The sequence below is a fragment of the Anarhichas minor genome, unplaced genomic scaffold (assembly GCF_050575085.1).
Source record: "Anarhichas minor isolate MPS153535 unplaced genomic scaffold, ASM5057508v1 ptg000018l, whole genome shotgun sequence".
Taxonomy (NCBI): domain Eukaryota; kingdom Metazoa; phylum Chordata; class Actinopteri; order Perciformes; family Anarhichadidae; genus Anarhichas; species Anarhichas minor.
The window spans coordinates 9,870,702-9,896,685 of record NW_027466464.1 but is presented as its reverse complement, the minus strand read 5'-3'; the positions used below and the strand labels follow the sequence as shown (position 1 = coordinate 9,896,685).

General features: G+C 45.5%; 2 protein-coding genes across 5 annotated transcripts in view; both read left to right on the top strand.

The window, feature by feature from the left end:
- nrp2a (neuropilin 2a) overlaps positions 1–7,469 on the top strand; it is a 53,335-nt gene extending 45,866 nt beyond the window's left edge. For 2 of the 3 annotated variants that reach the window (XM_076095053.1, XM_076095052.1), the window contains exons 16-18: positions 265–297; positions 5,125–5,187; positions 5,288–7,469. In XM_076095053.1, coding sequence (XP_075951168.1) covers positions 265–297; positions 5,125–5,187; positions 5,288–5,592 — 401 coding nt within the window. In that variant the 3' untranslated portion in view covers positions 5,593–7,469. Of the gene's footprint in view, positions 1–264; positions 298–2,146; positions 5,088–5,124; positions 5,188–5,287 lie in introns of those variants that run through there. The other variant, XM_076095054.1, reaches the window with a different exon arrangement.
- An 11,118-nt stretch (positions 7,470–18,587) lies between these two features.
- On the top strand, positions 18,588–25,774 carry abcb6a (ATP binding cassette subfamily B member 6 (LAN blood group) a). 2 transcript variants are annotated; one of them, XM_076094481.1, is made up of 20 exons: positions 18,588–18,844; positions 19,251–19,774; positions 20,609–20,749; positions 20,832–21,021; positions 21,380–21,472; positions 21,562–21,754; positions 21,880–22,001; positions 22,129–22,238; positions 22,330–22,395; positions 22,530–22,655; positions 22,739–22,815; positions 22,900–22,963; positions 23,066–23,151; positions 23,242–23,299; positions 23,390–23,494; positions 23,578–23,752; positions 23,872–23,984; positions 24,156–24,250; positions 24,360–24,428; positions 24,526–25,774. In XM_076094481.1, the coding sequence occupies exons 2-20, from the start codon at positions 19,259–19,261 to the stop codon at positions 24,683–24,685; spliced, it is 2,559 nt and encodes an 852-aa protein (XP_075950596.1). In that variant the 5' UTR covers positions 18,588–18,844; positions 19,251–19,258; the 3' UTR covers positions 24,686–25,774. The 2 variants fall into 2 exon arrangements, with proteins under 2 accessions (XP_075950596.1, XP_075950595.1); XM_076094480.1 differs by lacking the exon at positions 18,588–18,844 and having other exon boundaries at positions 19,165–19,774.
- Positions 25,775–25,984: the final 210 nt, after the last annotated feature.

The following is a 25,984-nucleotide window of genomic DNA, read 5'->3' as shown; positions in this document are numbered from 1 at the left end:
ACACACGTAATTCTCAGCACAGACCATCTCAGATTCCCCACTCACACAGTGTTTGAAATTGCATTCTGGCGAAGGAGCCAAGTAAATGCCATAACTCATGTGAGTTATCTGAGGAATTAACTTAAATTTCCCCAGGAGGACTTTGATAGTCTTGTGACATTTGTGTGACATTTAGCTGACTTTTCCCTCATATTTAAAATGATCTTACAGTTGTCTCTCTCTCTCTTTCTGTTCCTGTCTCTCACTCTCTCTCTGTCCTCGCAGAACCCTTTGCAGCTTTTTCTCCAGAAAACCCAGGTGAGTTTGACTTTGTTATGATGTCACTTCCTCTCTGGTCTTGCTTCCTGCCCGTTGGTATGCACTAGCCTTGGGTTTTTTTTGCTTGGGGGCACTGAGTTGTCTCAACGGCTAAACAGGCAGCCCATACCAGTCCTTCACCGACAACACAGAAGCTGAGTCTGCTGTGCGATTCCAGATGAATAAATCTGCATTCAATTATTAAAGCTAGTGCCTCGTGGCGTCAGCAGCAGCATGTAGACATCACCAAACAAACTAAACCCCTCGCTAAAATCTTAATTATCAAATTTGCAAATACCAAATTCATTTTCTTAAAGTTGGAAAATAGATTATTTCACTAATGTGCTGTTGTGCGCCAGTTTTACCTTGTCAGTCTCAGTGGAAACAAAGGAACTCTGTGTGCAAGGCAAGCTAAATCAAGCACACCTCATGGAGTCGGATATTTGAAAAGAGCCACATATTCTCAGTTCTGTGCTGCCTGACACAGCCTGAAGGGTTTTAAATAACTGTCTGCCTCATGAAAAATATTTAGAGCATCCTGGGGGACTCTATGAGATTGATGTTAGTGTTTTGGCATCTCATAATGTCTTCCAATAAGATAAGAGCTTGGCGGATTCAGTGCGAATGTGATGTGTGTGCACTTCTTGGGCTTTTCTACTCCTCTGCCTTCACACACACACACACACACACAGAGTCTCTAACCCTTGACAAACATGCACCAACACACACATTAATATCACCTCACACATACACATCAGTGTCCCCAGCGAAATGCAATCAGATAGAGTGACTGAGCAGCGGCAAGCACGGGTGTCTCTCTCTCCTCTCCCTAACTCAGCTCTGTCTAATGAGTGTGTGCAGTGTGAAGTAGCAGCAGCACGCACCATTTCCCTCTATAATTATGTGACACGGTCCAAAAATCTGGATGTATTCAGCTCTGCTTCACTTTCCCTAGTTCCATTTGACATTCTCCCCGTCTTATAACTCACCCCACAAGTTTGGATGGTGCATTTGTGCTTTATTTTTTATTTTTTTTACAATGTCTTCAGGGGTTCGTTTTAGCAGTCTTGGATAGTCGAATAGAGGCTTCTTGGAAGGTGGTTAGTTGGTTGTTACCAAGAATTTGAGGAGGGGTTCAAGCCAGGGGCAGCAGTGTAGAGGATCTGTGGAGATAGTCTCCAAGGGGACGGAGCTTGGCTTGAGGAGGAGAGGACCGGCCAGGAGGCTGATGCATGAGGAAAAAACAAGAACAGAGAACAGGATAAATTATGTGCTCAAAACAAATCTGCCGTCTCGAGCCAGCTAAATAACAAATCCCCATCCAATATCAGCTGTGAGAGCTCTGGAACATTGGATTTCTATGTGGTGTCCGTCCGACTGATCCGTGCATGGTTCTGAGACTTTATCAGGGGGCTGTTTGGGACTTCCTGTGCCAGTGCGAAACAGGAAGAGAAAGCTCCTTAATTCAATGTGTGTGGGTGCCTCCATAACTAATCATTTTGGCTTTTGTTTCACACCAAGTCATTCCATCGGAGCTTTGGAAAAAAATCAATTGCATTGAATTTGACTGGATCCACCATTGGACTGATTTCAAACCAAATCTCTTGATGATCTTGGTGTGAAAACTTGTCCTCCAACTGCAGCCCAAGCTACATGAGAGAAATGGATGCATTTTAAGTTTTCCTTTTTTTTTTGGCCTGGGAGATTTATGTAATTGTTTTTGCAACTGGCATGCTTGTGCATGCTCATATGAGGTGCACGCCTGCTGTTCGTATGATGAAAATCAATAGGGATAGAAAAAAAGACCTTTCTTTTCCCGCTGGCCAATTATTCTGTATCTCTCCACCAGGGGGAGGCGTTCCTGTGCCTCCCTTGCCCATCCACTGGTATTACATTATGGCCGCCGGGGGCGCCCTCCTTCTCCTGGCTGTGGCCATCTTGGTCAGGGCCCTCTGTTGCTGCCGACAACACCTGGCCACCAAGAAGAGCCAGCTGTCAGTGGCCTATCACAGCTCCTCACAGTGCTTCCAGTATTCTAACTGGTCCTCCAGTATGGCCGCCCCAGGGGTGGAGCCAGTCCTGACAGTGAGGTTGGACAGCCGGGACCGACACCGTACCCTCTGCTGAAAAGAAGCACTTAGCCGCGTTGTGTTTGGCAGAGCGGGACGCCAACTCATGACGTCAGTGGCAGCGTGCGCCGCAACGCCACAACACTGACGGAACATCCACCCGACGAACCCCTCCTTCATTTAGTTTACAGTTGCAAGGGTGATGATGACACTGTCCCTAAACTGCCACGTGGACATTTGCAAAGAAACACTGTGCTCTCTCTCTCTGTCTCTAATGGATGTAGCTTCGGTTGCTGTTTCCTTCTTTCTTCCATTAAGGAGTTTGCTGTTGGCATTTTACACTGTGCTACTCCTGATGAGAGGACTGAAGTCTGAGTAAGTTATTTATCTGAACAGCTTGTCTCGGACCATTGAGTGCCGTCTGGCTCCTCATAACCCCAGCGGTCCTCCTGGAATGACCCCAGCACGGACAAACACACAGACATGTGTGGGCTAGGAAGAGATCGGGGGGTCGAGCTGGTTCCGCTGCGAGGGCCAGCCAGAGCTGCCAAACCACAGGCTAAAAAAGACCCCAGAGACATGAGGAGCTCTGCAGTGCTGAGAGAGAGAGAGAGAGAGAGAGAGAGAGACGGGGGAGAAAACTGTTAGGCTGAGAGGCATTCAACGTGCTAGCTGTGGAAATGATCTGGCAAGCCCCAGAAAATAAAGCTCTTGGTATCTCTGTAATAAAACCATGAGATAGCTGTGATATGAGTTGTACCAATAGTGAGGGGGTTGCATTGGAGGAGGAAAATAAATCCGTCCATTGTGCTTTTCAACAGAGCATGTGCACATTTAAAAACAAAAGGAATGCAAATCCATCATACTTTAAGTCCTGCATCACAAATGGTGATAACCAGCTCCTTTGATTGAACGTCTTGCCTTCTCCTGATAAAGGCATCAGTCAGTGATGGATGCAGCCGTCTTTAGTGTTTAGTGTTTCATCTCGATCCTCTGGCGTAATAAAGCACGTTGTTCCCACTCCCATTCGCACTTCGTACCTCCCACTCTCGTTGTTCCCCATGTCTTTGAGCTGCCCAGATGAAACTCGTGCTGCGCCGTGCCTTGTTGTGATTTCATTGGGAATATGTGCTCGTTCTTTTTAGGGTTGTAAATACACACAGCTGTCTGCCATTACCGTCGCTGTCTTGATTTATACTCCTACAAATCCCACAATGCCGCTTTACCAGCTGGAAGACATACGTGGAGGGTTTTGCTGTATATGTTCACCCTTGAGAGCGATCCAAGACATTATGAAAACCAGAGCAGAGCTCCAGCTATTGATGGCGCTTCCTCTAGCGCCATAAGACGCCATGACTGGATATTAACATAAAACAAGACGTAGCTAATGCACTTCTTACTTCATGTTTAACATACATGGGATCCAAAAGCCTATTTCGTTGTGAAATTTCTCAAAACTCCGACTGAGCTAAGACAAATTGGCACCAGTCTCTCTCTCATCAGTCGGTGCAGGGGTGGTGAGATTGGACACGAGCTCGGTTCAACACCCTAGATTGAATGAAATTGAGGTCTTCACTCTGTGGCTTAACGGGCCGTGCTTTTTTTTTCGTGATCTGTCACACCAGCAAAAAATCCATCACCCGCTAGCCCACAGCTCAGCAGAATGCGCCTCGATTTGTTGCCACAATTTAGAGGCTGCATTTCAGAGTGAAGAAGAAGTGTTTTTTGGCACGCTCTCACGCTGTGCTTTTAAATCAACCCGGGGGAGAGAGGAGGGATTGGACACCCTACTTGAGCCATCTCGACACCGTTACGCTCCAAGCCTCCAATAGTTGTAATTAGTTAATGGACAGATAACATTTATTAAGGCTGCGGTAAGCACTTCCCCCCCCCCTCCCCCTCCCATCTACCGCACCTCCGCCCGCCCAATCAGCTGCCAACTTCACTTGCCCCCGGAAACAGTATTAATAACGCCATTGGCCGTCAAAGACCTCCAGAGCTAGACGTGTGCCTTGCCAAGCAGTTACTCCCACTCCTGCATGCTTGCCAAGAGAAGCCAGCGCAAGCACGCACTCGCACGCGTAGACACCAATGCACACGCACGCAAAGTGGAAAGAAAACTCATCTAAAGTATAAGTACACTTGAGCTATTTGGCTCAACTAAAGTGCTGCAGTCATTGCCGGTTTTACCACACTTATAATCCTCCAACTCAGACCCTCACACACATATCAATGTTCAGTTCACACCACATGGCTGTGAGTCGCACAGAACGGAAAGACAAGCACTACTTAAATGTTGTTACCGTTAGCTGTTGTTGTTTTTTTTTCTTTCATCGTCTTATACACCACTCTTAAACTTGACAGCGACAGTGTCGATGATTTTAATGGTGATAATGATGGGTAATGTTAAGTATTTGATGATGTTTGCATCTCTATTCACACGGTCTTATACCACCAGTATGCTATGTGATGACTGTGTGTTTGACAGGAATGTATCATAATGATCTTTCTCTATTAATAAAGTCATATTTTTCTATTATTCCAAGACTCGTGTGTGTGTGTGTACGAATGCAGAACGTAAATGTGAATTTACAATACGCAAAATGTTTAGTTATCAGTAAATGTGTGTGTGGTCCTGTTACAAAATGTATTAAATCTGAGCCAGAAGCAAACAAAAGCTGTGCTATGTCACAATTGTTCTGTGTGGAATTTGCTTCATGCTTAAAGGTTATGTTTTCTGTTCTTCTCTCTCTCACAGTTAAGAGACCAAATGAATTTGGAGATGGACGTCTTTTCAGCGGCAGAGACTCACTAGGCGGAGGTGAGGCCCAAGGAGCTGACCACGACACCCTTTGATCCATAGAGGCTCAATTTGAGTCACTGTCGTGAAATTAACTTTTCTGCTTTTCCTCCTCTCACAGTTTTACAGTTCCCAGAGTGGAACACAGCGTCCCCGTCATCTGAGCCTCCGGTGACCCGCGTGTCAGAGAAGGACAACTCCTGGCTGTACACCCTGGACCCCATCCTGGTCACCATCATCGTCATGAGCTCCCTGGGCGTCCTGCTCGGGGCGGTGTGCGCTGGCCTCCTCCTCTACTGCACCTGCTCCTACAGCGGCCTGTCGTCCCGCTCCTCCACCACCCTGGAGAACTACAACTTCGAACTGTACGACGGCCTCAAGCACAAGGTCAAGCTGAACCAACAGCGCTGCTGCACCGAGGCGTGAGGAGGTTTTTCGAGAGAGGGAACACCAGAGGGGGGAACAGAGCGAGAGACGCAGCCGTTTTGTGAAAACCTCTCACTATTTTCTTCATTTCCTCCAGTTCACTTTCAGTATACTTCCTCGAGTGTGCAGAACATGGACAATGAGAAAGCCACTTTTTTTTTTTTTTCCCTCGAATGAGAACTTGTTTCCTGCTCGGGAAAAACGTGGCACAGTCCGGTGTTTTTGTGGCGAAAGAACCAATGACAGAAAGACGGGGGTGACTCAGATGGATCGTTCCATTGCGGGGACATTAGGCCTCAAAAAAAAAATATCTACACATATCAATTACAGATTCCTGCTCCACCGAAAGAGAACTGTTTATAAATGCATCGTAGACTTGAAGCTGGATACTGTAAGCTACACATACTGCGTCAGAACACATCGTGTTGGAAAGGTGGTAGGTTAGGAACGTGCTTAGAAAGCGTCTGTTTTGATCACACGTGAACACAGTGGCCTAGAATTTAGCTCCTTTGTGTGGCCCGTTGGCTTTTTCTTTTCTTTCTTTTGTTCCGTCGTAGACTCTGCTACCTATCAGCCTCAGTTATCCTCTTAGTTCCTGACAGTCTGCGGTATTTTTAGTCACAGACGTCCATCGGAGTTTGTTCGATCACTCTCTTTCTGTTTAATGTTTCCCCGTCTGGCCTATCGCCAGTCTGTGATGGCAGATAAGTAGAGAAAAAAAAAAGAGGCGAAGAACGTGTATGTGTGTTTAGAGGAGGGGAGGGTGGGGGGGGGATTTGAACACATTCTTTTAATGACAGAGAGAGTTATTGTTAGATTTTGTTGTTACTGGTTCCTGTCAAAGAGAAGCTCATGTTTACATTGTGATTAATAGTAAAAGGTCAAGGAACTTTGGTCGGTGCAACCTATGGATTGCTGTTAAGGGCAGAGACTGAAAACCACTGAAGAAACAAAGAGAGAGTGAGAGAGACTATGACTGACAGAGCACTATAATCCCCCTGCCTCTCTCTCACAGGGGTGACCTTCTCCCCGTGCTTTTCGCGGAGGACGGGGAAAAAAAAACGGGATGAAAAACAAACGTCTCTTCTCGATCCACTGACTGTGCGCGCGGACGCACAACAAGCCTTAAAAGCAAACTGTTAGCGGAAATGTTGAAAAAAGGAATGTTGAGGTGACACCAAGACAAGAGAGGAGGTATCCATCTCTCTCTCTTTTTACATGTGGACCTCAAAAAGCCATGATTTAAAGGACCTAGTCTCCCCCCCCCCCCCCCAACCCACCCCCCAACACATACACACAGATCCCCCCTCCTCCTCCTCCTCCTCAAACTACTGGCTGATTGTGGCCAGTTTTTTTAATGTCGTCTCTCGCACAGCATGGCAGGCATTCTTCTGGATCGTTTTGAACCAATCAGAAAGGGGTTTGTTTTTGCACGCTCTGAATGGACTCATAAGCCATGAGAAGGAGAGGGTGAGAGAAGAAGAAGTCTCCCTCCCACGCACACACGCACATTACTTCAGATGTATATACAGAACATGAATACACAACCTCTCTTGCTCAGACCTAAAAATTAAGGGAACACTGGTTGCTATATTTGAGACCATGCAGAACGTAAATGCCATTTCATCCCATCTACCCTCATCATGTAACACACACACACACACACACACACACACATGCCATCCCTCTCCTCTGAGGCCCGCTTCTACGGACCCCACTGACTCTCTTCAAAGTGCCTTGGAGCCTCGGGGATCCAGCTTGCCTTTGGAGCCGGTTTCAGATACAGTAACTTGACACTTGACAGTGACAGTCACAGCGCCCCCTTCTGCCTGGGAGGACCAAACATAAAAAGGACAGGACCCCAACCCTCACACCGACCCCCCCCCCCCCCCACCCTTTCGCACTGCTCGGACTGCTGTTGTTGTTCTTTTAAAGGAGTCTTTGTACAGAAATGCTCTTTTTATGATTGTTATTATAATTATTGTTATGATTATTTAATAAAGGATTTATACCATACGGAGGAAAAAGCTGGCCAGGATTGTTTTACTGTGAAGTCTGATTGTCGCAGCATTTGCGGATCATACTTGGCATTCCTGCAATACTAACTTTCAATTGCAAAAATGATACACAAACACACACAAACGCTCGATCTCTTTCTCCGTCACATACACAGTCATAATGCCATGTTGTCAGCTTGCAACACTCGGCCTCTAATCTCCACATGATGTCCCATTAGTCTGGACCTCTGGTGGCCCTCATTTAGGAGCTCCAACATCAAAGCTTTGAAGTGCCCGGCGTCTCAGCCACACACACACTCGTACAGTAGGCTACACATGCAATTACTCTGCTTCTCTTTTATACAGCTTGCTGAGTCTCCCACACACGGTTCCATTTATCCACATAAGCTTCCCTCACCTAAATGCAAATGCTGTTAGCAAACACAACACAGTTTCAGATGCAGAACGTGATACCTTTGACTCCTTGGGGTCTCCTGGACGCCTGTAGAAAGGCAGCAGAAGTGGTCCGCATTTCTCGCTGGGGTTTGCTCCAGTCGTGACTTGGAAGATTTAATGAGAGAGCCGAAGTTAATGTTGGGTTTCTTCGCTTGCATGCGCTTCTGAAATGTGTTTTTCCTTCCTGAAATAGACATAACTTTTTAATCACAGCAACGGTTAACACAACTTTGGGTCCATGTGAAATGGAGCCTGTAGCTCAGGTGCCACATTATGAGCCGTACAAAAGCAAAACGACACGTGTCGTCGCTGCACACCGGCGATGGTGGCGGCTGTTAGCATGCTCCGGTCCGTGACATAGCGGGCCAATTACCGCCTCTGAAAAAAACACAGACTATCCCCAGTACACTGGAGGAGCGCGATGCCATCTGCTCGCAGGTTTGATTGATCCCGGCAGAACAGTCTCGACCACATCACACGAAGGAACGCCGACAGGAAATTACCAAAGGAGCCAGATTGTCATTGTTCCATACCACCTCTTGTTTTCACAACCAAATTATTCTTAATTTCTTTCTCTCCCTGTGAGTGTGTGTGTTACGCAAATGTTGTTTTTCCAGGTTTTTATCACTCTGCAGGGGCCCTTTTCCTTCAGCCGTCAGATCAGAGAGTTCTTTTGCCTCTGAAGCCGAGGCGGCCTTCAAAGAAAAAGCTCTGGCACCCTGTAAGTCGATAGGGCAGATTGAGGAGGGAGCCCATTTGAGGGTCGCGCCACAGGAAGTGTCTGCAACACACAGCTAATTAATCTGGGGGTTAGGTAATCAAGATGGAAGAGAGTGCAAACAGGCAGTTAGTCATCACAGTTAGGGAGGAAACTTTGTTTGGTTTTCTAACTTAATCCCTTAGTATTTCCTTTATGTCACTGCATAGAGGCTTCTCACACGAAGTGAAGCTTGGGCGTGTTGAGGTGCATTGGCTTTAACTGTTATCAAAAAAAAATGAAATATCTAAAATATCTTGCGATCATGAAGAATATTTATAAAGCATAACTTCTCAGGAGAAATTCAGAAATCAAAAAATCTGCACCTGTCAGTGACAGTCTGAGGGAGAGAACCACCTGGAGACGAAACCTTACATCTCTTTCAACAGCATCCAAAACCCCGGCGCAAAACTGCAGCAGCGTTGCATATACAGATGCAGAGACTCACATGTTTCATGCACACGCGCACCCACATCCCAATGGTCTTCCTGGGAAGGGGGCCCAGATAATCTTGTCTGGCCTGCCAGCGGTTCAAAGCACCTATATGGGTCAGAGTGGTGTGTGTGCGTGTGTGTGTGTGTGCGCGTGTGTGTGTATGTGCATGAGTGTGTGTGTGTGGAGGATGGAAAGGGGCTTTGTGGCAACTCGCCCGCCAATGACGACAGACCCAAAGACAACAAAGGCCAAAGTCTTGTGTAAACACCAGACGGACCATCACTCTCCTTCCTCCGTGACATTATCATCTCCCCACCACCAGAGGATCCTGCCCCCAAAAACAAATACATGGAGGAAATGATCAGGACGAGAGACGCTCCCGTTCGGAGCCCCAAACTAGGCCAGCCTTCTTGTCACTGTGAAGCAGCACAGAGGACATTCACTTGATAAAAAGATACTGAGGGTGATTTGAGGCCATTTTGGGACCACGGCAACACTGTTGGTGCATTTCTTTGGTTGGAATGCTAGACTGAAGCTAACGCCTCGTGCTGGGATTGCTCAGCAGCAGGGTCGATTTCCCAAAAGCATCCAGATTTGATGCCATCGTATGGTATCCGGAGCATTTTCCTCGTGACTGAACCTTTGTTGTGGACGCGCAACGTGACCAGTGCGACCTATGCGGTGGGCCACCTGTTCGCTCCACTTGAGGCCGGTGTGTTTACAGTCACGCTTTCCCTATTTAGCCCGAGAAACTTGTTATCGAGCATCGCGGGAGGCCTCTCGCAGTGGGTCCTAACCATCTGTCCGGGGTGTTGTGTGGTTGAGTTTGATTGAAGGTGTTACCGTGTTTGACGTCTGAGACGAGTGCAATTGTTTCTCCAGTAGAAGCACAGCTTGAGAAATTCTTGTGTTGCTTTAGTAATCGCTTAATCAAATCGATGTTGCAGAAAACAGAGATGTGGTCTTTTTGTTTTTGTTCCATTCTCTTTCCTTGTCAATACCTCTCGTCTAAGCAGAGATGAGGAGCGGGCTACAGAGCTCTGGTGACAACCCAGACACCAGAATAAATATTGGCATTGTACGTTTCTGCAAACCAGGGGGATGAGTTGAATGTGGACGTTTCCAAAACACAAATTTTCCCAAAAACCTGTTCCCATTTGGTTCGGGTCCTCTTTCAAACATCCAGTCCGCCCTTCAGCAATTGAGTCTTTAAAGTTGTATTTAGAGAGAGTGATCATTGTGTCGGTGCTCTACAGAGGAAAAGTTTTAATGCAACCTAATTCTAAAAACAGATCAGATAACTTCCGTGAGACCTTAATCGATTTGAACTCTTGAACCTGAGAGGGAAAAAACAGCTAAAAATATATCTGCCAATCACAAGTTAAGTGAAGAAAGGCTGTTAGTGGAGCAATCATACTTGTCAGGTTGTCAGGATTCTTGAACAAAACATCTTAAAGCGTCTGTAACAATCTGCTCGGTGCCGGCACCGTAGACAATTCTTTACACCGAATCTGTCAAATGCTTTTCTACAGAGTCGAGTCGCCGGGCCTGTTATTATTTGAACAAGCGTGTCGATAATAGAACGACAAACAAAGTTGTATTTCATGAAAAGCGGTAATCAATCAACAATGACAAAAAAAAAAAAAAGCAGCGCGCTTTCGAGAACGCAGCCGGGGGCCGATTTCAGAAACAAGCAAATAAACAGCTGTGCTCATCACGACTCACTCTCGCCGTCATTAAAGGGGGAGAAAACAAGAAAGAAAAGAGGAGATTGAGAAGTAGAAAATGATGTGAATGTCTGAGTCTGCCGTGTGAGGCTGGCACCACAGTTTAGTTTGTGGGGTAATTGAAATAGCCTTCTCATAACTTTCTGCTCAAATCAGGGCCTTTCCATTATGTATTCCATTGAGGCGATAATCAGATTCAATTGCACTTTGAGACCCATCTGCTACGAAATAATTGACGATTCTACCCTTCAAAAAAACAACAACAACAACAACCCCGCGAGTCTCCTCGGCTCTGCACACAAATCTCCTCATCTGAATCAAATTAGCTCCGCGTGTTTACGAAGCAGCTTTGTAAGAACACTCGCCACATTTCCCCTTTGATGAAGTTGGACACTGCAGCGTGAAACACAAGCAGTAAATAAAAAGGTGCAGTGTATAAGCACTTCCAACTCCCTTTAGAGAAGTTGTAATCATACATTTAGACATATATTTCTTATAGCAGACCTTAGAAAAACTATTCCCATCCTTCATCTATATTTATACACTACGCATATTTCCAATATGGCTTGAAATTGTAGCTGTCCGTCTTGTTTTGTTGTTTTCCTTTTGCCTCTGGTGTCATAAATTTGATCCCAAGCAGTGCATGTGGAAAAGTGTTGTGGCAGAAGGAGATTATGAGCCAGCGAGTGGATGTGAAGCCTCAAGAGGAGAGATCTCTGTGTTTGGTTAATGTGGGATGGAGCTCTGTGCTCTATATATCCTCAATCCTCTGAGTGGGTTGCTGTTGATGGTGAGGGTTACATTTGATGCCTTGTAGGAGGCAGAAATAGTGTATGTGTGCGTGTGTGTTTGTGCGACAGTAATGCGGTGACATCCTTCTCTCTGTGATAGTTCTGTACCGTGTAGCTCTGAGTAACTGCACCCAGGAGAAAGCGGATTTACAGCCACATTCAGCTGTGCTGAGCTCCAGTTAAACATCATTCAAACCGCCAACTTAGCAATCCCTCTCTCTTTTTCTCTATCTCAACACACACACAAGCACCCATCCTCATAACAACACACACACTCCTGCTGAATGATGTCACGGCGGTGGATTCGTGGGGGACATTTGCAGCAAGTGTTTTGGAGATTTATCTCTGCGCGCTCCTCTCAGTTTTTCTGCGCCGTGTTGTTTTTCGCATTGGAGAGTTTTATTGCAGAGGTGAAATTTTGCAGTTGCGTGGGCTTGGGCTTGAGAGAGCAGGAGAAAATACACTGCACGCAAATGAAACAATCGTTGTTCATGTAGCCAAACAGAGGAGGGAGCAAAGGGGCCTGCTCAATTTGCTTATCAGTCCCTCTCAAGCTACAGTCCGGGCCCTTGGAGACATAACAGCATCAGGCCACTGGGGTACACGAGCGGGGAGTCGAGTAAACACATCGCAGTAGAGTAAGCAAGTTGCACAAAAGGGCCTTCTTCCCATGACCAAGGCCACACACAAAGACGCAGCGCTGCAGTTTCCATATATACACTGGGAAGAACAACAAACAAGCAAGCGAATCCGCTGACAATCCAGTGCTGCAAATATCAAAATCCGCATCCCATCTTTATGTTTTGAAACAGTTTGGACTTGGCGTCATCGTGGGATTATTTGTGACAGTAATAACCCCTCAGAGGATGGAACCAGGGGAGCGCGCACCACCTGCCCCCTCCTCTGAACACACACACAGGGAGGGAAAAACAACAAGAGCGGGTTGTGTGGAAGCGTGACTTGCAACTGTATACATGCGCGTGGACCTGCTCGTCTTAGATTAACCGTGCATGTGCATGCATAGGTTTGGTCCCCCATGTGTCCCCCCCTCACCCAGGCTGCTCCACTTTTTTTTGGTTAGGGGCCTGTCTCCTTCACCTGAAGTTGTTATGGAAACAAGAGCGACTGCAGGAGCAGCATTAGCATTGGATGTTGTACGCTAGCCCCACAGAGCATGACAGGTCAAACTGTAGTGTCTCTCTCTCTCTCGCTCTCTCTCTCGGCACCTTGCCAAAAACTGAGAAGTGCTTCTGCACTTAGGCGCCACTGTATTGAGTGGATTGCCTCCCAGATTTATGTAGAAAATACAAAAGATTTTTTTGAAAATTATGCGCATATAAATTCACTTCTGCACTGCTTTTCGCTTGTATTTTTCAGCCATTTGTGTCCAAAATGTGATTCTTTTTTTTAACCTGATATTTTCCCTGCAAACGAGCCGGAGAGAATTTGAGTCTTTCCCGCTGCACAGGCGTGTCCCCTGCTGAGTGACACTGTGAAAAATGTTGCCATTCAAAAACAGCTCCTGTAACTCATGAATATAAAATGATGCATTCGACTTGTGTGTAGGCACTGTATATACATGAGTGTGCGTGTGCATTGCTGTGTCTCCTTCCCTCCCACAAATCAGCCTGACAACATCTGGTGTTGAAATGGTAGCCTTTGACACGAAACACACACACACACTACCGCTGGCATTGCAATGTGTCTGAGAGCATCAGCTCTTCATCAGCGAGAAGATGCTTCCAGTATTCCCACGACCCCCCAACCAAATAAATTACCCGCCCCCGCTTGACAACAGTGAGAGTCGTCGTCTTCAGATGCTCTGCCTGCCTTGCATCTACCCGGAAGGCCTCCTCCTCCTCCTCCTCCCCTTCCATAACCACACCACAGCCTTGAGGAGAGCAATGCTACCTGCATACAATCAGCACATACTCTAACACACACACACACACACACACACACACACACACGTAGCCATGATGGATGGCCTTCCCCTCTCGGTAATGCACAAAAGCATTATCCGTCACTCTGCAGCCCAGAGGAAAGAGATGCTCTTTTAAAAATTGACACTCTGCTCCGTGACAGCGTCGCCGGCAAGTCAGCCCGGCTGCAGAGCCACTCATGCAGGAAGGTGCCTTCTCCTCCTAATCATTCTTAGGTGGGGGGGGGGGGGATCATAGAAGCACTTCCAGTTCATTTAATACTCACTTCATTCTCCATTATTCAAAGTTGTTGAGGATAAATCACGCTAAAGTGTGCATTTGTGTCTCATGGCAAGGTGCATGATGGGAATACTGTAAGTATTGATGGTGTTAAACCCTGGACAAGACTTTATAAATATACCTATTTGCTGTTGCTATCATTAATATTTGTAGTCACTGTTTTTGTCTACTGTATGCTCCGTTGCGGTAATTTGTGCACATGCTACATATTCTGTTCATATATGATGTGCAATGTCCTGTGTATGTCCCTGTGCTCTTGCTCCCTGTTTCAAAAAAGCTACAGTCTAATTAACTGCTCCTGTCCAATCAGTGGTACCTGGCAAAGCAGTACGACGCTCCATCTCCATCTTAGTCGGCACACTGCGGAAGCACTTCTACATTAAATAATATGACTATCCCTGTATTCAAATGAGTTGTTAACTGACACCATGGAATGTAAAAGACCTATAAAAATATTTATATTTTGTTACGTTATTATTTTAAAAATCACAATACGATGCGGTTTCAATGAAACAGTTTGCTGAATACAGTATAATATATCACAGCAGGGAATAACTAAGTAGCATCATTCATCTGTACACCTCAGGATGTTAAGGCTAGATGTATATCCAGAAGCAGCCATGTTGTCTTGGTCGTGCTAAAGCCACTGCAGCTCAATAGGGGTTGAGGATTTTGGCAGAAGTTGCATTAAAGTACCTGAAGGTCAAACGCATCCACCTCACGACATTTGCAGCGGGGTGGACTCATCAAAGACTCCATCACTGGTGGTGGTGTCAAACCCCCACCACGTCCACAAATCTGTGACTGTAAGGAGGGGACGGCAACAGCAGACTGTTTAACCTCAAATGGCTCCATTTCTTCTTAGCTTAGTGTTTCTTCTTCAGTGGCTTCAATGATGGCTGGTGTTTATTTCCCTGGCTTTTGATGAGATAATCCTGCATTTCCGTGCATTATTTTTGAACTGCCTTGAAGATGTGTGGCATTATTTTCCTAAGAGGGTTTCATAAATTGAATAATAAATTATTCAGAGGATTAAATAAAAAAATTTGCATTAAATCCACGAGTTTTCAGAAACCATTCCAGACATCGCCTCCATTCATCGTTACACTTCCTTTACTCCACTTTTAATCTGTGCAGGAGAAATGTGTCTTCCAGTCCATAAAGCACACACTTTATTCCACACTGCTCTACTAAAGTCAGTGATGCAGCATAGCAGTTGCCCGAAATTGATTTTCAAGTTCATATTCCATTGTACTGATAAGTGTTGTGCGCCCCATAAGACACACACTTTTAACTGCTTTTATTACATTAATGTTTTGTTCATCTGCATTTCACTTGTCTCAGTGAGCCACAGGTGTCGCTACGATGCGAGACCGCCCCTAGTGGTCACAGCTAAATATTTGTTCGATGATTTCAGAGGACTCAGGATGTAACAGGTTTGGCATGTCAATGCTTTTCCGTAAAGGAACAAAAGTAACTAAAGTTTGCAGCTCAAAAGGGCAAATCCACACATACAGTATATATGTCAACTGTGTGTGTGTGTGTGTGTGTGTCGTACAGCAGAAAGGTGCTGCTAGTTTTCCAGTCCGTTGTGCCTGATGTGTGTAGATAGGTTGGTTTTGTGGCCCTGCGTCTTCTCTAACAATACCTCTCTGCCTCAGCCTGTCTGCTTCTGTATCTGTGGCAGATTCGCCCACACACTGAGGCACCGGGGCGTCAATCTGGTTTCTCTAGCCTGTGTCATCTACACACACACACACACACACACACACACACACACACACATACACACTCCCACTCTCTCCCCTCTCTGTCTTCGTCTACCACTTCTCGCTCACCTTCTGCCTTTCCCCCCCCCCCCCCGAGCCTCTCTGCGTAGACGACCACTGTGGCGAGGGCGCGTAGTTCAGCGGCAGTGGAGGCAGCCCCTTTTGTGTTTATCAAGAGCAGTTGGATGGGGAGATCTTATCCCCTGCATGCCCTGTTCTCATCACAGTGGGAGACGGTGGCTGAACTACTCTCTGTGGGTCGCCAGGGTTGGGCGGTTCAAGCTCAAACTCAGAGGTACAATGTCAAGCTCAGCAGGCCAAGTGGAAAGTCTCTCCAGGTGGAAAGCTCTTTCAAACAGCTCTTAAGCCGGAGGTCATCGACCCCATGTGCTGAGGAGCCATCACCCGTTTAAAGGCTCTGAGTTACATTCATAAAGTATCAAAAAATAAATAAGAGCATCCCATTCTTTATTACCCCCTCGCAGAAAATCTGTCAGTCGAGAGTGCCTCGACTCAAAAACTGGAGGTGATCCTTTCACTCAAGTACCATAATGATGAAACCGGTGGAAAACTTCATGGATGGAGAATTCCCCTGCACACAGCCGTCAGCATGCGGGTCAAAGGAAGAGTCTAGACCGCATGTCTGAACCAAGAACTCTGAGCACATTTTGTTTTGTTTTTTTCCAGGAAAACCTCTGTGTGATTCTAACTGCGGGGCTGGTTCTGGCAGATAAGCTTGAAACACACAGGAGTAGTGAGGGTGAAGCTGTGGCGCGAACACAATGCGATGGAGCATCGCGCTTTCAAATTTTCTAAATAACACAAGAGCTACCTTTGTTAATCCTCATTGGAAAATCTGATCATTATGATGCTGCACCATTGGAAGCAAAGCAATAGTGCATGTGAACGCCACACAATAGCTGGTGGCTGATTCGTGAGTATTAAAGGTAGCAAAGGTCATCTGCCATTGAGCTACTGCTAAGAACTGCAATCACAAAGCCCAATCCTTCAGTGAATACTACATTCAGCGGAACCCAAAGCTGTATTGATCGCCCTCAGTACTAATGAGATTGGACGTAGCATTCCTAACACCACCAGTATTCTCTTCTCACTAAATCAAGGGATTAGATTGGCACACACATGCGTCTTATCCCCCGCCTGTTACCGTCCATCCAGTGTCAGGCGGCTTCGAGCGGACAAAGAAGCATAAATGAGAATGAGAGAAAACCGGTGGGATTGAAGACAAGAAAAGACACACCTAACGGACTTATGGGGCTCCAGCTGAGCCTGTATGCTGAGGTGGAGAGAGATGAGGGGTCTGTGATGGGCAGGCCATCACATCCACTGGGAGACAAAAGAGCGGGGTTTCAAGCAGCCGACGGACAGAAGGTCCATTTCCACTCGCACAAAAGAGCCGGGGAGATGAAGCAGATTAGCAGCTCTTTATGCCCATTGTGAAGACTCTAAATGATAAGATTTACCCCTTTTTCCATCCCAGCCTGTGTCCTATGTGTGTGTGTGTCCTGTGTGTGTGTGCATGTGCAAGTGTAAGCTCCTTCCTCTTCCACATTAGGATACGCTTCCCATTTTTTTATTCCCTCACATACACTTTTTTTTCTGCCGAGTCTTTTATTCATCCTCAGAGGAAGGACAGACGCGACAGATGGCTTTTGAGTCACTTCCCGTCTTTGTACTAAACCCTGACTTTACCGTTTGATGGGAAAAGCTCTTAACTTAAACCCTCTCATCACTGAAAGACTTCTTCACGTGTTGCCTTGAAAATGGCTCTTTTTTCGGTGGAAGAGGCACACTTGTTTCTATAATCATTGATCACTCATTCACTTCATATGGCAGTGAAAAATGACACAGCGTTAGCATTGATATCATACGTATTATTAAGTTCCATCTCCAGGACTAGCTTTTTCTCACCACCTGTGTCTCATGTGGGACATGGAGGTTTTATTGGCTATTGTTCATATATGACTCTGTTGCATACAGCTGTTTCCTCTGATTATACCTTAGTATTTAGTGCCATCTACTGATCACTTTGTAACACTGCAAGCTCATTTTTTCCAGATATGATGTTTTTTTTTCACACAATCCATTGTAAAAGATACATAGCATAATTTTGTGTGTGTGAAAATTAGCGTTTTGTATATCAGTGCTTGGTTTGTGACGTACATGTAATCTCAATTAAAAATAAGTGACACACTGTTGGCTTAATTATAGCATTATCACTATAAAAGTACATTAGATCATATGGGTTTAGCTTTGCTCTTTTTCATTGAACTGTTAATGAACTGTAATTAATTTCCAGTTGTGAAATGTAACTAAATAGATTTGCTCGAGGTAATTTACTTACTTTACACTCATTTTAGAGGGACACACTGCACCTTTTACTCCACTACATTTACTGTTTACAACAAAGTTGAATCCAAAACATATGAAGTATAAATTATTTGTATTGATCGAACTATCCAACAGTATAATAAGTAGTTTTAAAAATGCACAAGTTAATGAATCAGTAAAAATATTCAAATTATATATGAAATATATAATTCATATTGAGTACTTTTGCTTAAAATCCTTTACATACGTTTGCTGGCAATAACCTAGTTCTGTACTTTTACCTAAAATATCTTCATAGTTCTTATATCATGTTATTTTGTCCTCTTTGTGGGGTCCGGTCTCCATGAATCAGGTCCGTTTTCAACCTCTAGGGGGCGCTGAGCGTCTGTTTTTATGGTTTTATGTCCATGTTCAGGCTGCCGACAGGCCGTGCAGTCGAACACTGTTGCGTAAAGTGTCGATTGCCAAGTCATCGATCGGAGTTGTTTAACCAACATGCGCGCGACAAGGACAACATCCGTAACAGCATGATAACACACAGTTGATGGTAGCGATGACAGACGGCTGGCTGTGTATCACTTATCAGCTACTCTCATCAGTTCGTCACGTTTGTATTAAAGCTGGGTAAAGCCGATTAAGATAGCTAACAGCTAATAGCTGTTAGTGGATTTGCTAGCTTCTCTGGAGTAACCTCTGTTAATGACAAGGGGTCTGCGTCGTTGAGGTGACAGAAGTTGCCATAACATACGGTAAGTTTACAACGAACTAACTTTATGTGTAGAGCCTCTGACATGTATGCTAATAGTGTTAAATCCCTGCTTGCTGTCTCAATATGAACGATGTTGGAGTTGGTATAACAGCAACAGTTCACACGTTTGTGTGAAAGTGTCTCTGTAAACTGCTCTGCCCTCCCCAAATATGTTAGATTTTGGTCATGTGTGGTGGTGGTACGTTCATTTACAACCAGCAGCTTACCGTAAACCATGACTCAGCGACTAAAGATATCTCTGAACTCCGCAGCCTAATATGGCAGAGATATGTTTCACCCCTGCAAGTGTGTAGAGAGGCTGTTGTTAAACAACATGACAACAGCAATTTCCTGCAGTGCTCTGGACATTGAATGTTGCACTATATCTGTGCTTTCTGTCTCCCCAGCTGCAGCCATGGTGTTCATGCAGGGCTACTGTGAAGTCAATTCCTCCATCTCTCGCACCTGGGTGGATGAAGGCATCTCCCCCTGCTTCTACTTCACGCTGGTCCCCTCCATCCTGCTCACCATCTCCTTCTTCCTCGGCACCATCCACTGCATATTCTACCAGAAGTATGGCACAGCAATGGAGCCCAAGTTCATCCCGCGCTCCCGCCTCTACGGTTTCCAGCTGTCCGTCTCCGTCCTCCTGCTCGTCCAGTCCCTGGGTGGGACGGTGTGGCGGGCTGCCAGCGGAGGAGAGCTCCCGGGATATGTGGTGCTGTACGGCTGCTTCTCTGCGCTGGGCTGGGCGTGGACTATCGCCCTGCTCAGGGTGGAGAGACGTAGGGCCCTGCTGATGGACCGGACGAGGGGCCACAGCGTGGCCCTGCTGCTGTTCTGGGCCGTGGCGTTCTCAGCGGAGAACTTGGCCTTCGTCTCCTGGTACAGTCCGCACTGGTGGTGGGGCCTGGAGAACACTCAACAACAGGTGAGGAGAGATCAAATGTCACATTAGACACATTTCTTTTTCACCATAAATTCTAAAAATAACCCCCAAAAAAGACTCTATTTCTATGTACTTTATCTCCATTCCTATCTATTCAGGTAAAAGTTTCTCTAATCTTGATCCACCATCCGTGTCCTTATTCTACACAATGATACAACTCTTTATCATTTCTGTTAATGATGGGCGTTTTATAATGTGGGCGATGTTTGCTTTAACAGGCTAATGGGCCAAAGGTTAGTGTCACAGTAAAGAATAAATGTAGGTTTGAGACACACCAACCACTCCAAGCAGCCTGTCTTGTTTTGATTATAACAAAGGCAGGCAGGCAAACCATCTTTAACACCAATGTTAGTGAGGGTGAGACTGGAGCCTCTTTTTTTTTTTTTTTTTGCTGAGTCATTGCTCAGTCTGACTATCAGATCCATGGTTAACCAATCAAATCATAAGACACAGTCTTGCCCCTCCCACACTGAGTCAGTACCTTAACTTCCTGTTATATAACTGTAAGCATGACTTGACTTGTTTGTGTTCTTTGTATTATTTTATCTGTCCTGAATTTTTAAAGTTTTATGAGATGCAGTACGAAACCTCATTAAAACCCTTTAAAAAACAGTCTTGAATAGATATTGTGTCATTTATAATAATAACTTCTTACATATTGATGTCAATTTCCCAGAGGCTTTGTCATTGTATTGTAAATGACATTAATTCCGTCATCAGTTTCGTAATTTTCTAATACAAAGCTGCATTATGAGCATAAATGCTGATTAACTGGTATCCATATTGATCTGTTTTTAATCCCAATGATCCCCTCAGGTGCAGTTCGCTCTGTGGCTGACGCGCTACATCGGCACCGGGCTGCTCTTCTTCATCGGTCTCAAAGCTCCAGGGTTGCCACGAAGGCCATACATGCTCCTGATAAACGAAGACGAGCGGGACGTAGAGAACAGCGGACAGGTGAGCGACTTGTAAGCTCCCCTGGGACGCTCCTATTTAGTAATGTGCTGTGTTAAGTATTCGATCTTTCTCTCTGTCTCAGAGCCTTCTGGGCGGAGCAGAAGAGAACCAGTCTACCTGGCAGGGTTTCAGGAAGAAGGTCCGCGTGCTCGTTCCCTACATGTGGCCCCGGGGCAACGTCTTCCTCCAGCTTCTGGTCATCTTCTGTTTGACGCTGCTGGGAATCGAGAGAGTGATCAACGTCTTTGTACCCATTTACTACAAGAATATTGGTGAGGGGCGTGTCTTTGTTTATTCCAGAGCTGCTTCTCAAGTTCAATGGGCCGCTTCGGCAAGCTCAGCACCGAACTGATGGTGTGTTTCTCATTTATTCAGTTTGAGCTTCCAGAGCCACATAAAAACATGACGAAGTAACGTTCAATATACACGCAGCAGACATCCTCAGGATGTGATATAATGGAGACATCCTTCTCCTGATAGCTGAGGGCCTCCAGAGGGCCAGAGAGAAGAATATAAGATACCCCGCTGTCCCATTGATCGTCTTGTTAATCTACCTTATCTTCAAGCCAAATACCTGACCGCCTGACTTTTCTTTTCTCATCTACCTTAATGTCTTTGTCCCTCTCTCAGTGAATGAACTGACTGATGGCAGCAGCTGGCGCACTCTGTCTACTACAGTGTGCATTTATGTCCTGCTCAAGTTCATGCAGGGCGGCGGTGCAGGTAGGACCAACACAGCCAGACGCTCTACAAGTGATACTGCACCCTGATTTTATGTCCCTGATCACATTGCACGTGACATTTCTTCCCAGGCGCGTCGGGTTTCATCAGCAACCTGCGCTCTTTCCTGTGGATCCGGGTGCAGCAGTTCACCAACCGCGTGGTTCAGGTGCGTCTGTTCAGCCACTTGCACTCGCTCTCCCTGCGCTGGCACCTGGGCCGCAAAACCGGCGACGTGCTGAGAAGCATCGACCGCGGCACCTCGTCCATTAACAGCCTGCTCAGGTGAGACGGCTTTGGGTGGACGGGGTCTCCCCCCCCCCCCCCCCCAAACAAATATCTTTCCTGAAATTGTATCCTTGGATTTGAAGTGAAAATGAACTCGCCTGCCCCTTTTTGTTTGCCCACAGCTACATAGTGTTCAGCATCGTCCCAACCATGGCTGATATTGTCATTGCCATCATCTACTTCATCACCTACTTCAACGCCTGGTTCGGCCTTATCGTCTTCGTCTGCATGGCGCTGTACCTCAGTAAGTAGTGCATGTTGAAACGTAGCAATCCAAGATTCTATATCAGTTAATAAAGGGTTTCGTGGAACATATCGCCAGGTAAGACGCTCCTTGAAAGATCTCTGATCTCCTGATCTCTTCCCACCAGCTCTGACCATCATCATCACCGAATGGAGAACCAAGTACAGGCGAGACATGAATCTGCAGGATAACAACACCAAGACCAAGGCTGTGGACTCCTTGTTAAACTTTGAGACGGTACGTCGAACAGCTTGCCGTCCGTCTCAAATTTCGGCTCGTAGAGGAGTTTTCCATTATTCCAAGATGTCACACTTGTTTCTTTTTTTAGGTGAAATACTACAATGCAGAGAGCTACGAGGTCGGGCGTTTCGAGGACGCCATCTTGAAATACCAGGCAAGTCGGACAAGTGTCCATCCGGACATGAATTTGTCTAAAGTCATTACATGTGTACAAGCAAATCAGTAGTTGGTAGTTGATTTTCAACCAGCCCATACAGGCATCTGATGGATCTCTCCTCCTGTTTTTAGGTGTCTGAGTGGAAGACCCAGGCGTCCCTGGCCTTGCTCAACCAAACCCAGAACCTCATCATCGGAGCGGGCCTGCTGGCCGGCTCCCTGCTCTGTGCCTACTTTGTGACTGAAGGAAAGTTTCAGGTACGGACCACGTCGACGCGATGCTTAATGATACGCAAAGTGACGTGTTTTACTGATCGGAACGTGAAATCCTCGTCTCTCAGGTTGGAGATTTTGTTCTTTTTGGGACCTACATCATCCAATTGTACACCCCCCTCAACTGGTTTGGTACCTACTACAGGTAAGAAGTCGCTGCATTGAGATCGGTTGATAATATAATAATTATAATCAAATAACCATGTCGGCTCTATTTTCTTTACTGCAGAATGATCCAGAATTCTTTCATTGACATGGAAAGCATGTTCAAACTTTTCGAAGAGGACGAAGAGGTACTTTTGAAGCCGATTGTTCTGTGTTTTTTTTTTTTTTTACTTCAAAGTCTGTATTATGATCCGCTTTTTAATACGTTCCGTGTTTGTTCTCTCGTGCAGGTGAAAGACGAAGTAAATGCCGGGAGTCTTCAGTACAAAAAGGGAACGGTGGAGTTTGAGAACGTTTACTTCAGCTACGTCAATGGGTTGGTTCACGTGTACTGAAAGTGCTGTTAAAAGTTGTTGTTGGTTTTATTTTTACAAGACTCAGTTCTCTCCTCCTCACTGTTTTCCAGCAAGGAGATTCTCAACGATGTTTCCTTCACTGTGCTTCCAGGACAGACGTGTGCGCTGGTGAGGAGCAACTTCAATTCAAATCACCAACACAGTCAAAGTGCCCGTGCTCTGTTCGGACTGTGTGTCATGTCCTCTTAATCTCCCCAGGTGGGACCATCCGGCTCCGGGAAGAGCACCATCATGCGACTCCTCTTCCGTTTCTATGACGTCCATGGAGGCTGCATCAGCATCGACGGGCAGGACATATCAAAAGTAGATGTTTGGCACCAGAACTACGGCATCATTTAATATAGCTTTACGGGTGTCTTCACTTCGCCTTCATTGTCTTTCCTCAGGTGAAACAGAGATCTCTGCGCGCGCACATCGGCGTGGTCCCCCAGGACACGGTGCTCTTCAACGACACCATCCGGGACAACATCCGCTACGGCCGCATCTCTGCCAGTGACCAGGAGGTGGAGGAGGCCGCCGCGGCTGCCGATATACACGATAAAATCATGACCTTCCCCGACGGTGAGCTAGAGAGTAGCCCTCCTGCGGTCAAAGCGATGTGAGGGATGTGAATTCCCCCCCCCCCAGTAGTTTGGGTTTTTTTTTACCACCAACCTGTGTTTTTGTTTTTTTTCCGGTAGGTTACGATACGCAGGTGGGGGAAAGAGGTCTGAAGCTGAGCGGAGGGGAAAAGCAGAGGGTGGCTATCGCCAGAACGATCCTCAAAGCACCACAGATCATCCTGCTGGATGAGGTGAGATTACAAAAAGGAGCAGTGATGCCTGAGTGGACAACAATTTTGGGATTAAAGTCTTGGAAACGTCTGCCGCCACTTATTTCTCCAACGTATTCCACTGTCACTCCACTTTGAGTGGCTAAGTTACTGCTGTTATTTTCAGTTGTGACAAATAATGTCTCTCTGCAGGCCACATCTGCACTAGACACGCAGACGGAGCGCAACATCCAGACCTCACTGGCTAAAGTGTGCATCAACCGTACAACAGTTGTTGTAGCTCACAGGTGAGAGATGTGCTGTGTGTGTTTTATTCTGAAAGGTTTTCATTTATTCTGTTTCAGTGTTATCTAAAGAGTGGTGTGAATCTCTTTTTTTTCTCTGTGTATAAAAAAGGTTGTCCACTATAATCGGAGCGGACCAGATTCTGGTGATCAACGATGGCCGCATCGCTGAGCGAGGACGGTGAGTGTGTGACCTGTTGTTCTGAAAGTCATACTGCCGATCCGCCTTTTTTCCCACTGAGCTCCAAGTGACTCGCTTTTTCTCTTCTCCATCCAAGACACGAGGAACTGCTCGTCAAGGGAGGCTTGTATGCGGACATGTGGATGAGGCAACAGCAGGCCCAGGACTCCGATTCCTCGTCAGACACGGAAGCCAAAGACCTCAAGTCTGAGAAACTGCAGCCGCCATCAACCTCCTCAGGCCACCACGGCCACTGAATGTATTTATTTGTTTTTTGTTGGGGTTAGAAGAACTCTACTTTTTACTGAAACTGAATGTGCAACAGCAGGCCATGGAGGAAAGGGGAGGTGCCTTAACCAAACTGAGGAGGCACAAACAATGTGGTCGAGTCCAAATGTACCACAAGAAATACGTTTTATAGGTATTTGTTGTAGTTATGGCCAAGGTTTATATGTCGGGACGGGGCAAAAAGATCAAATCATTAAAAAGGGACATTGGTAGTTCAAACCTTTATTACGAAGCTAAATAATGTAAATGAGTTCGTGTTGTCCCATGCTATTATCCGGGCGACACCCTGAGTGTTTACATTTTGTTTTGAGGATATTATTGTTATATAAATCACTCCTGACACCTTTTTAATGTTGCTTTTATTTTTCATATTCAATGTTGACATTAGTTAGTTTATGCTGTCCACAAAAAGCTAAACAAGCGTTAACTTTATAGTCTATGACCTGACATAAATGATTCAAAGGTACACAGAAGGGAGGGAATAAGAAACACTCAGGGGTGACAGTTCATTCTTTGGTAAACAAAATGTCAGGGATTTTATTTAGCTGTGTTATGAAAATACTTTCTTTTTTTTTTTTATAGTGTAAGCGTCTTTATAACTTTGATCACTATGGTAAAGTTGGCCGTGTTCCTCGTCTGATCATTGCGTCTTCTAAATTGTTGACGAGGTTTAACGAATACACAAAAAGTAAAGGTTGGAATTGGTGTGAATTCTTAATCGTTTCAGACTGACATATTTACATATAACGTGGTACATGGATGTTATGGAGCCAAGTTATCAGTCTGATCTCCTTTTGCTGCATTAAAGGTCAAAATATCTGCCATGAAAAAGACGTACAATCAAGCTAATAATACCCACCATTATTTGTAATGTATATATATTCAATATATACAGTTATATACACTATTTCTGAATAACAATTTGCAATCATTTTGATGTTTTGTTTCTGCTTCACTGTTTCATTTTTGTAAATCGTCAGTTTTCATCATCAAGTATTTTCCAGTGATATTTCATTTATGTGACGCCAGAAATAAAATGGGTTTAAAAGGTTAAAAAAGTTTTTTTCTATCTGTGTCTCTCAAAGTTTTTCCTCTAAGGCTGCAAATGAAAGTGCTGGATAAAGGCAGAAATGTATCAAAATAAAAGCTGAATGTCCAGACTATTTAGACTTCCATAATAACATCAGGTTTTAACTGCAACATTGTTATTATTCATGAACTATCATCAGGCCAAACCATAACCAAACTAAACTGAACCATTTGCTTGT